General features: G+C 49.3%; 1 protein-coding gene across 1 annotated transcript; it reads left to right on the plus strand.

Moving 5' to 3' along the window:
• The first annotated feature begins 5476 nt into the window (after window positions 1-5476).
• On the plus strand, window positions 5477-5991 carry LOC136334205 (large ribosomal subunit protein uL15). The gene has a single exon (XM_066274146.1). The coding sequence runs from the start codon at window positions 5513-5515 to the stop codon at window positions 5957-5959; it is 447 nt and encodes a 148-aa protein (XP_066130243.1). The 5' UTR covers window positions 5477-5512; the 3' UTR covers window positions 5960-5991.
• Window positions 5992-11907: the final 5916 nt, after the last annotated feature.

The following is an 11907-nucleotide window of genomic DNA, read 5'->3' on the forward strand; positions in this document are numbered from 1 at the left end:
AGAGACGGAGGAGGAGCCTCTAGGGCAGGCTGACAGGCCCGGGGAGCTTCTGGGAGGAGGTGGCACGTGCATGTGGCATAAAGCATTTAGAGAGAGATGGAGACAGCATTCAGATTAAGAGATTTGGGGACATAGGGAGGAAGTGAGGGCAGTTGTGGGGTGTGGCTGGAGGGTCTCACCCAGGTGGATGGAGCCCTGGGAGGCGGAGCCGGCCTCATCTGCCTCACTGGGGCAGGCTGGGGTGGTCCTAGTGGGAGAGAGGCGCCAGCAGGCTGGGCTCAGTGCGTCTCTGAGGAGAATGTAGCCAGGCTGACTCTTATTGTTTAAAAAAATGTTTTTTAATGTATTGATGAGAGGGGAGGGGAAGGGGGCGGGAAGAGAGAGAGAAAGAGAGAAGCATTCATTTGTTGTTCTACTTAGTTGTGCAATGTTGGTCACTTCTTGTATATGCCTTGACCAGGAATTGAACTCGCAACCTTGGGATTCGGGACAATGCTCTAACTGGCTGAGCTAGCTGTTCGGGGCCTCCTGTTCATTTGCCTATAATTCAATTTGTCTTTTCTTGGATGTTTTTTGGATTTTTCTCTTCATTTGGGTGATTAGAACTTCTCTATGGTGTTCCTTTTTTTGTTTTTCTTTATATATAGAGAGAGAGACAGACAGAGAGGGAGAGCAACATATGTTGCTTTCTCATATGTGCCTTGACGGGGGTAGGGGTGGGCGGGCTCCAGCCAAGCCAGCAACCTTTGAGCTCAAGCCAGCAACCATGGAGTCATGTCAATGATCCCACACTCAAGCCAGCACTCAAGCCGGGAACCTCAGGGTTTCGAATCTGGGTCCTCAATGTCCCAAGACTACACTCTATCCCTGCGCCACCACCGGGCAGGCTCCATGGTGTTTCTAGATGGTGATATCTGGCTCTGTCTTTTTTGTTGTTTCATTTTATGTTCACTTTTATTTTTTATTTTTTTTTCTTGTGGGAGAGACAGAGAGAGTCAGAGGGAGGGACAGATAGGGACAGACAGACAGGGAGGCAGAGAGATAAGAAGCATCAACTCTTGTTGTGGCTCCTTAGTTGTCCATTGATTGCTTTCTCACATGTGCCTTGACCAGGGGGTCTACAGCAGACCGAGTGACCCCCGCTTGAGCCAGTGACCTTGTGCTCAAGTGGCAACCTCGAGGTCTCGAACCTAGGTCTTCCGTGACTCAATCCAACGCCCCATCCACTGCGCCACCACCTGGTCAGGCTCATTTCTTTTTATCTCAGAATAACACCCCATTGTCTGGGTGTAGCCCAGTTTGTTTATCCATTTACCTGCTGAAGACCATCTTGGTTGGTTCCAGTTTTCGGTGATTATAGTAAGGCTGCAGTAAATGTTCACATGCAGGTTTTTCTGTAAATGTTTTAAAATCAGTTAGGTAGGCCCTGGCCGGTAGCTCAGCAGCCCTGGCCGGGAAGCTCAGCTGGTTAGAGCGTCGTCCCGACATGCTGAGGTTGCGGGTTCCATCCCCGGTCAGGGCACGCACGGGAACCCACCAGTGACGGCATGAACAAGTACAACAACAAGTCGACGTTTCTCTCACTCTCTCCATCTCTCCGTCCCTCTCCCTTCTTCTCTCTCTAAAAATCAATTAATCAATAAATAATAAAATCAGTTAAGTAAACACTTAGGTGCCCAACTAGTAGATAAGAAACTGCCAAAGTGTCTTCGAAAGTGACTGCTGCACCCTGCAGCCCGCCAGCAGCGAAGGGGGCTCCTGCTGCTCCACAGCCCTGCCGGCCTTGGGCTGCCAGTGTTCTGCATGGTAGCCATTCGGACAGGTATGCAGGGGTGTCCCACTATTGCTCTAGTTTGCATTTCCCTAGTGACAAATGATGTCATTATTACACATCTAATGATGTCATTAGAGAATCGTTCCTTTTTTATTTATTTTTTATTTTTTTATTTTTTTTTATTTTTTTTTTATTTTTTAATTTTATTTTATTTATTCATTTTAGAGAGGAGAGAGAGAGAGGAGAGAGAGAGAGAGAAGGGAGAAGGAGCTGGAAGCATCAACTCCCATATGTGCCTTGACCAGGCAAGCCCAGGGTTTCGAACCGGCAACCTCAGCATTTCCAGGTCGACGCTTTATCCACTGTGCCACCACAGGTCAGGCTTTATTTTTTTATTTTTTTGCAATTTTCTGAAGCCGGAAACAGGGAGAGACAGTCAGACAGACTCCCGCATGCGCCCGACCGGGATCCACCCGGCACGCCCACCAGGGGGCGACGCTCTGCCCACCAGGGGGCGATGCTCTGCCCATCCTGGGCGTCGCCATGTTGCGACCCTCCTGGGTGTCGCCATGTTGCAACCAGAGCCACTCTAGCGCCTGGGGCAGAGGCCACAGAGCCATCCCCAGCGCCCGGGCCATCTTTGCTCCAATGGAGCCTTGGCTGCGGGAGGGGAAGAGAGAGACAGAGAGGAAGGCGCAGCGGAGGGGTGGAGAAGCAAATGGGCGCTTCTCCTATGTGCCCTGGCCGGGAATCGAACCCGGGTCCTCCGCACGCTAGGCCGACCGACGCTCTACCGCTGAGCCAACCGGCCAGGGCTCGTTCCTTTTTTAAAAAAGTTATTACTTTGGGTGATGGGTATGCAACATAATTGAGCAATAAGATAACCTGGACATGTTATCTTTGAATATATGTATCCTGATTTATTGATGTCGCCCCATTAAAAAAATAAAATTATTAAGATAAAAAAATAGTTATTATTTTTTAATTTCTTGATTTTTAGAGAGAAAGAAGGAAAGGGAAGAAGGGAGCAAGAGAGAGGGAGAGAGAGAGAGAGAGAGAGAGGGAGAGAGAGAGGGAGAGAGAGAGAAACATTGACTTGTTCCACTTATTTATGCACTCATTGTTGATTATGTGCCCTGACTGGGGATGGAACCTGCAACCTTGGTGTATTGTACTGTCCTCTAACCAACTGAGCTACCCAGCCAGGGTTGAGCATTTCATATGCTATTTGCCATCTGTATATCTTATTTATTTATTTATTTATTTATTTAGTGAGAGAGAGAGAGAGGGACAGACTGGAAGGGACAGAGATGAAAAGCATCAGCTCATAGTTGCAGCACGTTAGTTGTTCATTGATTGCTTCTCATATGTGCCTTGACTGGGGGGCTCCAGCAGAGCCAGTGACCCCCTGCTTAAACCAACAGCCTTGGGCTCAAGCCAGCAACCCTGCGCTTCAAACCAGCGCCCACGGGGCCATGTCTATGACCCCACACTCAAGCCGGCGAACTCGGTGTTTTGAATCTGGATCCTCAGCGTCTCAGGTCGATGCTCCACCCACTGCGCCGTCACCTGTCAGGCTCTGTATATCTTCTCTGGTGAGGACTCTGTTGGGATCTTTTGCTCATTTGTTAACTGGGTTATTTGTTTTATTACTGTTGACTTTTAAGAATTTGTGTCTGACCTGTGGTGGCACAGTGGATAAAGCGTCGACCTGGAAATGCTGAGGTCGCTGGTTCGAAACCCTGGGCTTGCCTGGTCAAGGCACATATGGGAGTTGATGCTTCCAGCTCCTCCCCCCTTCTCTCTCTCTGTCCCTCCCTCCTCTCTCTCCCTCTCTGTCTCTCTCTCCTCTCTAAAAATGAATAAATAAATAAAAAATTTGTATATTTTGGTTATAAGTCTTTTATCAAATATGTGTTTTGCAGATACAGGTATTTTCTATCAGTCTGTGGCTTTTCTTTTTATTTTTTTTTATTTTTTTATTTTTTTACAGAGACAGAGAGAGAGTCAGAGAGAGGGATAGACAGGGACAGACAGACAGGAACGGAGAGAGATGAGAAGCATCAATCATTAGTTTTTCATTGCGCGTTGCAACACCTTAGTTGTTCATTGATTGCTTTCTCACATGTGCCTTGACCGCGGGCCTTCAGCAGACTGAGTAACCCCTTGCTGGAGCCAGCGACCTTGGGTTCAAGCTGGTGGGCTTCTTCTCAAACCAGATGAGCCCGCACTCAAGCTGGCGACCTCGGGGTCTCGAACCCGGGTCCTCTGCATCCCAGTCCGACGCTCTATCCACTGCGCCACCGCCTGGTCAGGCTCTTTTTATTCTTTTAACAGTGTCTTTCACAGAGAGAACAACAGGTTTAAATTTTAATAAAGACCTGACCTGTGCTGGTACAGTAGATAAAACATCGACTTGGAACACTGAGGTCACGGGTTCGAAACCCTGAGCTTGCCTGGTCAAGGCACATATGGGAGCTGATGCTGCCTCTCCTCCCCCCCCCCTTTTTCTCTCCCTCCCTCTCCTTTCTCTCTCAAAATGAATAAATAAAAAAATAATCTTTAAACAAAGTCTTAAATTTTAATAAAGATAAAACTACACTTTTTCCTTTTTATTTTAAACAGATTTTATTAATTGATTTTACAGAGGTGGGGGAAGCGAGAAGTACCCACTCATGGTTGCTTCGTTTTAGTTGTTTACTGGTTGCTTGTTATATGTGCCTCGACCGGGCAAGCCCAGGGTCTTGAAATGGTGACCTCAGCAGCCCAGGTCAGCGATCTATCCACTGTGCCACCAAAGGTCAGGCCATTTTCCCCCTTTTTCATGGATTGTACTATATTGGTGTTGTATTTACTTATTTTTTAATAATATTTTTCTTTTTAAGATTTTATTTATTGATTTTAAAGAGAGGAATAGGAGGGAGCAGGAAACTAACTCGTGCTAGTTGTTTCTCTTATGTGCCTTGACCGGGCAAGGCTGAGGTTTCCCACTGGTGACCTCAGCGTTCCAGGATGACACTCTATCCCTTGCGCCACCACAGGTGGGCTTGCTGTTATATTTAAAAACTCACCACCAAACCCAAAGTCGTGTAGATTTTTCTCCTTTGTTTTCTTCAAGAAGTGTTGTTGTTTTGCATTTTCCATTTAGTCTATAACCCAGTTTGAATGAATTTTTGCGTAACATCTGTGTCTGGGTTCATCGATTCTTTTGCCTGTGGCCATTCAATGGCTCCAGCACCATTTAAAGAAGAGACTGTTCTTTATCCATAGAAGTGACTTTGCTCTGATGTCAAAGGTCAGCTGACTCTATCTGTGAGTCTGGTTCTGGGCTGCCTACAGTGTTGCATTGTTCTGTGTCCGTCCTTTTACCAAGAACACACTGTCTTACAGTAAGTCTGGAGATCTAGTGATGTGGATCTTTCGTCTTTGTTCTTCATTAGTATCTGGTGCCCTGTGGGCCCTGAGTTGGTTGGTTTGCATATGAAAGGCACCCTCCCAGGCTAGGCATTCACTGTCTCTAGGAACTGGCCCATCCTGGGAAGGGCGGGCCCTCCAGAGTTGGCAAAGCCCCAAAATGTCACCACATCAGAGTTACAGAGAATGAAAGGGCATGGTTATTAGTACATATAATACTCCAGCTGGCTCTCAGTTGCTTTGACATCACATTGGGAAATCTTTAGGGTGATGACAGAGAAGACACTTAGAAAGTAAGTCATTCGCTCTTGCAGTTCAGCCGCCATGCCATCCAGACTGAGGAAGACCCGGAAACTTCGGGGCCACGTGAGCCACGGCCACGGCCGCATCGGCAAACACAGAAAGCACCCGGGAGGCCGAGGTAATGCTGGTGGCCTGCATCATCACAGGATCAACTTCGACAAATATCACCCAGGTTACTTTGGGAAAGTTGGGATGAGGCATTACCACTTAAAGAGGAACCAGAGCTTCTGCCCAACTGTTAACCTTGATAAACTGTGGACGTTGGTCAGTGAGCAGACACGGGTAAATGCTGCCAAAAATAAGACTGGAGCTGCTCCTATCATTGATGTGGTGCGATCGGGCTACTACAAAGTCCTCGGGAAGGGAAAGCTCCCAAAGCAGCCTGTCATTGTGAAAGCCAAATTCTTCAGCAGAAGAGCTGAGGAGAAGATTAAGGGTGTTGGTGGGGCCTGTGTCTTAGTAGCTTGAAGCTACACAGAGGGAAGCCCATTAAATGCTAAGTGATTTTGAAAAAAAAAAAAAAAAAAAAGAAAGTAAGTCATTCGTTTCCCTAAAGAGCATAGGAAACATTTTTTTTAATGAGAATGAAAAGCAGTGACACTCGTAGAAATTGGGATTCTGGGCTGGTCCACAACTAAGTGTCTCACTTATACTTAGACGGCATTACCCAGACATCTTGGGAGGTCTTGCTGGGACATGGGAAGGGTAGTAAGAGAAAGCCCTGGGGTGTGGAGCGGGTGGTCCCCTCCCCAGGACCTAGGGGTTGACTGCTCTGAGGCAGGTGTTCGGGGCAAGCACTATCCCCATGACTTGTAGCCTGGCACAGTTCGTAGGAACCGGGCCCAGACTCCCTTCAGCGTGGAAGTGTAGGCATGTAGGCTTCTGTTGGGCAGATAAAATGTATTATGCTCACTTTGTTAAAGATAACACGAGGAGGCCATCGCCTAGGTGATATTAATATGTGTTGGGGTGGGCTAAAGGCAGGCAGAATCCTTGTAGCCTGGGGCTTGGTTTTGGGATTAAGCCTTTCCTACCCTTTTTGATGTGGGGTGGTACAATCCAATCATGCCTCAGAAAGTGACTTTGTATTAGAGACTTCTCTATTTTGTATATTGGATTAAAGGTTTTGAATCTACACTATAAAATAGGGGTAGAACGGGAGTTTGGGCTCTTGGTTCCTGAGGTTAGCATGAGAGAACGGAGAGAGTAGAGCCAGCAGCGGGAGGAGGCCACGTGGAGAAGGCCAGGAAAAGCAGCCAAGATGGCGGAGTGCTGAGTGAGATGCCAGTTTGTGGAGAGTTTGTATCTGGAATAAGGAAGGAGATGGGGAACTGAGGAGAATAAGGCTGGTGAGCTAGAAACCTTTGATTCTAGGAAACTCGGATAAGTCAGTAGCTTTGTGAGCACTGAATGTGATTGGGTTTTGGAGCCCAGTGTGTGTTTTTACTTGCCCGCCGGGTGCAAGCTAGGATTAAAGACTATGGCCCACCAGTTTGTGGCTCCGCTGTTTCTTTACCGACTGTCCGAATCCAATGCGAACCTGCATGGGCCTGGCTGCTGTGATGGTGGCCCTGGCCTTGGCTTCTGGCTTTACAGCTTCCACAAAGAATACGGAGTACCAGGACCACGGCTGATGAGCAGACAGCAAGCTCAGAACGCAGAGAATCCTCAGTCTCAAGGGAAGGAAGGCAGTCAGTGTGGGTCCAGGCTGTGCCTCCGTCCCTGTCCCTGCGAGCTGAGGGGACAGAGGTTTGAGCATCAGGGTGCGGCTGTCTTTGGCATCTCCAGCGGTGAGTGAGCTGGGCCTGGGCCATGTCGTCTGGATGCGCTGGCCAAGTGGGTCTCCACTGTGCGGTGTGGGTCTTGCTGTCCCAGCTGGGCTGCAGCAGGAGCCTGCAAGGAGGTCCCCCAATCTGGCCGGTCACTGAGCACTGTTGCCTCAATTGTTGGTGTTGTTGGTGACTTGGTGATGGGCAAGCCCTCTGTGTTGTGGGCTCAGAATAGCCACGCTCAATGGTGAAACAATGGCTCTCTTGGAGGGCTGGGGCCTCAAGGGTTAGAAGCCCCAAGGTCGCCCAGCTTGAATGCAGACACTCACCGGCTTGAGTGTGGGGTTGCTGGCTTGAGCACAGGGTCACTGGCTTGAAGCCCAAGGTCACTGGCTTTAAGCCCAAGGTCACTGGCTTGAGCAGGGGGTCACTCGCTCTGCTGGAGCTCCCCCAGTCAAGGCACTTATGAGAAAGCAATCAATGAACAACTAAGGTGCCGCAACAAAGAATTGATGCTTCTCATCTCTCTCCCTTTCTGCCTGTCTGCTCCTCTCTCTTTCTATCTCTGTCACTAAAAAAATACATACATACATACATATAATATATATATATTTATAGATTGATTTTAGAGAGAGAATACAGAGAGAGAAAGGGAGTGGGGGAGGAGTGAGAAGATCAACTCAGAGTTACTTCTTATATGTTGTATGTGCCTTGATGGGGCAAGCCCAGGGCTTCGAACCGGCAACCTTGTCATTCTATATCAGTTCCTTATCCAACATGCCACCACAGGTCAGGCCCATTAATTAGGTTTAATAGGATAACTTTTACTCCCTGAGGACCCCGTTTTAACTTACCTTAACTATTTTAATTGGGAGTTCAGTTAATCAAGCCATAGACTTTAATTTCAATGCATTATTCGTCCTGTTCACGCATCTTAGTCCAACATGGAATATTTGGGAGCAAGGAGCACTATGACTACAGGAAATTCAGGCAGAGCTGCAGAGTAAATGAGGTGTATATAGTTCTCTGTTTTATTTTTTATTTTATTATTTTATTTTTTTTAGCAAGAGAGATAGAGAATGAGAGAGAGACAGAGAGACAGGAAGGGAGAGATGAGAAGCATCAACTCATAGTTGTGGCACCTTAGTTGTTCATTGATTGCTTTCTTATATGTGCCTTGATGGGGGCGGGGGGCTCCAGCTGAGCCACTGTCCCCTTGCTCAAGCCAGCGACCTTGGGCTTCAAGCCAGCGGCCATGGGATCATGTCTATGATCTCACACTCAAGCTGGTGAGCCCACGCTCGGGGTTTCGAACCTGGGTCTTCAGAATCCCAGGTCGACTCCCGAGCCACTGCTCCACCTGCTGTTCAGGCTGGAGGAGACTTTCCTAAACATAGCTAGGCGACCAAGAAAGAGGGGTGCCTGGGAACATCCTCCCGGAGCCCAGGCTCAGACCAGAACTCAAGGAGGTTCAGAGCTCTTAAATTCCAAAAGGGACCCCACAGCCACCGCCGGCCAGTGCAGCAGCAGCAGCCGTGAGCCGTCTCTGGCGGCGCCAGCGGGCAGCCCCCCCCAGGCTGCCGGGACGTCGGCTGGAACCACTTCCTGAGCCAACAGCAACCTAGTGGCCTGTCATACCAGTCTGAGGCCCAGCCACCTGCTCCCCGCAGTGTCAGCTTTATTCAAGTATCGGGAGGCCAACAGATCAGGAGACAGCTGCCATTGACAGAGAGCTTCTTAGGCATGGTCCCCAGGAGGAAGGGGCACGCTGTCCCCCGCAGGGCCGCCGGGAGCAGAGGGAAGGAGGGCACAGCACAGGCAGGAGATTTTCATGTGACTTCCTCCCAAGGAGCGGAAGGCAGGGTCCGCGGGCGTACAGTTGGCTCATCTGAATAAGTTTATTCCAGCTGACTGTCCAGTGTCTGGTGCCGGCCCCGGCGATGAGGGCTGCGGAGCACCGGCGCTGAGCACGGGCTCTGGACTCGTCACTGTGCCCGTGAAAGGCATCTTCCCAGGTTGGGCATTTCCTGTCTCTGGAACTGGCTAGCCCTGGGAGGGGCCGTCTCTTCAGGGTTAGCAACACCTCGGGCTGTCATGGCATCAGAGTCACAGAGAATAGAGTCACAGGTGACACAGCAGGTGGGTGTGGGTGTCAGCCCTTGTTTTGTGGCCGCACACTGCTGCAGTGTGTGCATCACCGCCAGACATCCACCCATGCACCGGTGGTGGGAGGCCACGGCTGTCTCCAGGGCTGGGCTCTTACCAATAAAGCTGCTCCCATAGGTCCAGCATGTGTCTTTTGCTGGCTACATATTTTTATCTCTTTGTGCTCCATGCCCATGGGCGAATCTTCTGGCTCCTAAGGAGATGTTCGCGGAGGGTCAGGAGATCCTCCTGCCGCAGTCTCCCAAGTGGTGGAAGCTCCCTGTGCCCTTTCAGTCTGAAGACTCCTCCGTCTTTCTTCTGACCTGCGGACTCTCATTTATCGCTTGTTTGACCAGAGGCATGTATTCTTTCATTTAGCCGATTGTTACTAAGGGCACCTCCTTTGCCATAAACTGTTCTGGGCATTGTGGACATCAGGCGAGACCCCAAGAGCACAAGACACTCCAGGAGAAGGAACGGGCAATAAACAAGTAAATAAATACATGCTATAAGAAGTTTACTTCAGATAACCACAGTTACATATAATTACATTATAATTATAATATCTGTAAGAGGTGACTTATATGGAGGAGACAAGGTAACATAAGGATAAATGTTGCCTCTCCATCATTACCTGTTCTGGGAATCTCATTATGAATACTGGCGTTCTTCCTTGTCTCTTTTCTTTATTCTCTTTCTTTTTTTTAGATTTTATTTATTCATTTTTCAGAGAGACAGGAGAGAGAGAGAGAGACAGGAGAGAGAGAGAGAGAAGGGGAGAGGAGCAGGAAGCATCAACTCCCATATGTGCCTTGACCTGGCAAGCCCAGGATTTCGAACCGGTGACCGCAGCGTTCCAGGTCGACGCTTTATCCACTGCGCTACCACAGGGCAGACTTTATTCTCTTTCTTTTAAAAAAATTTTTAAGAATTGATTTTAGAGAGAGAAGGAGAGAGGGAGAGCGAGACACACACATAACACACATGCAGAAAAGATTGATGTTTCTGTATGCATCTTGACCGGGATTAAACCTGCAACCTTTTGCATGTTGGGAGGGTGCTCTAACCAACTGAGCCACTGGCCAGGGCACTCTGTCTTTTTTAAAAACTTATTTATTGATTTGAGAGAGAAACAGAGGAACACTGACTTGCTGTTGCATTTATCTATGCGTTCATTGGTCGACTCTCGTATGTGCCCTGACCAGGGGTCGAAACCGCAACCTTGGCGTATGGGATGAGGCTCTAACCAACTGAGCTACCCAGCCAGGGCCCTTGTCTCTTTCTTTTCATGTGCTTTCATTGCAATAGAGGGTTGTTTTTGTTTTAAATATTGTGTAATATTTATTTTATTGATTTTAGAGAGAGGAAGGGAGAGAAAGGTAGACACAGGTATGTATACATCGATCTGTTCCTGTACGGGCGCTGACCGGGGATTGAACCGGCAACCTCTGCGCTTCGGGACGATGCTCTAACCACTGAGCTATCCAGCCAAGTGATTTATACATGTCCATCTCTGCCTTGATCCACTCTGCGGCTGAAGGCGTCTTTTGTGTCTTCTGGGAGGGGTTATTCTCCGTCCTCAGGCCAGCTCTGCTCCTCAGATCGCTCTGCTTTCCTGGGTGAGAAGCTCTTCTCTCTTTCGTGAGTGACCTCCCTCCCACGAGGGTCACAGGTCTACAGACACCCCCCACCCCTGTCCTGTTTTGCTGCTTATTCCTCTGCAACTTGGGGAGAGCTCTACGCTCCTCAGCGCTGTGCCTCAGTTTCTCTATCTGTAAAGTGCCAGTCACTGGGAGGGTCCCTCTGGCTGGGGAGCAGGGAGTTCTGTTTCCGAGCCGTGTGAGCTGGGCTGGGTGAGCCGGGGGGGGCTGCAATAGGTTCTGAGGATCTTCCTGTTGGATGAGGGACCCGGTCTCTGTGTCTGCCCTTTCTCCCACGCTTGACTTAGGACAGGTGGCTGGTTGTCACAGGATACTCATGCTAGGGACTGCCTTTGCCCTGGGCTGACGGAGGCCTGCCAAGTGGACCACACCCTGGACCATGGACTTCCAGGAGACTGGGGGAAGCTCACCATTGTCACCTGCCTGCCTTGTGGTTCTTTGGCTGCCAGGCCAGTCTGCTACCCAGGCGGCAGGCCTCAGGTACGCCTTCCTCCACAGGAGAGGCAGGAAGGAGGGAGGAATCTCTGAGATGGTGACAGTGAGGGGTGCTGTGCCCTCACTCCCCAAAACCTGGGCTCTCCATCCAGAAAATGAAGGTTCATCCTGTCTTCTGGGTCTTTGCATATGCTGTTTCTTCTACTGCCAATGCCCTTCCCCTTTTTAGCTGTTGAACTCCTACTCATCTTTCAAGGCTCAAAGCAAAAGACCCCTCTACTGGACCCTTAGTTACCCCTAACCGTGTGGTGGCATGCATTGCCAAGTCGTAATAGGCCTCTTCTGTGCCTGTGTCCCTCGATTTTCCTGAAGGCAGGGGGGAGGTGCGGTCTCCACGAGGAAGTTG

Source organism: Saccopteryx bilineata, chromosome 4 (assembly GCF_036850765.1).
Source record: "Saccopteryx bilineata isolate mSacBil1 chromosome 4, mSacBil1_pri_phased_curated, whole genome shotgun sequence".
Taxonomy (NCBI): Eukaryota; Metazoa; Chordata; class Mammalia; order Chiroptera; family Emballonuridae; genus Saccopteryx; species Saccopteryx bilineata.

Bases quoted from the DNA above. Each gene is read 5' to 3' on its own strand.
- LOC136334205 (XM_066274146.1), top strand. From the start codon at position 5,513: ATGCCATCCAGACTGAGGAAGACCCGGAAACTTCGGGGCCACGTGAGC.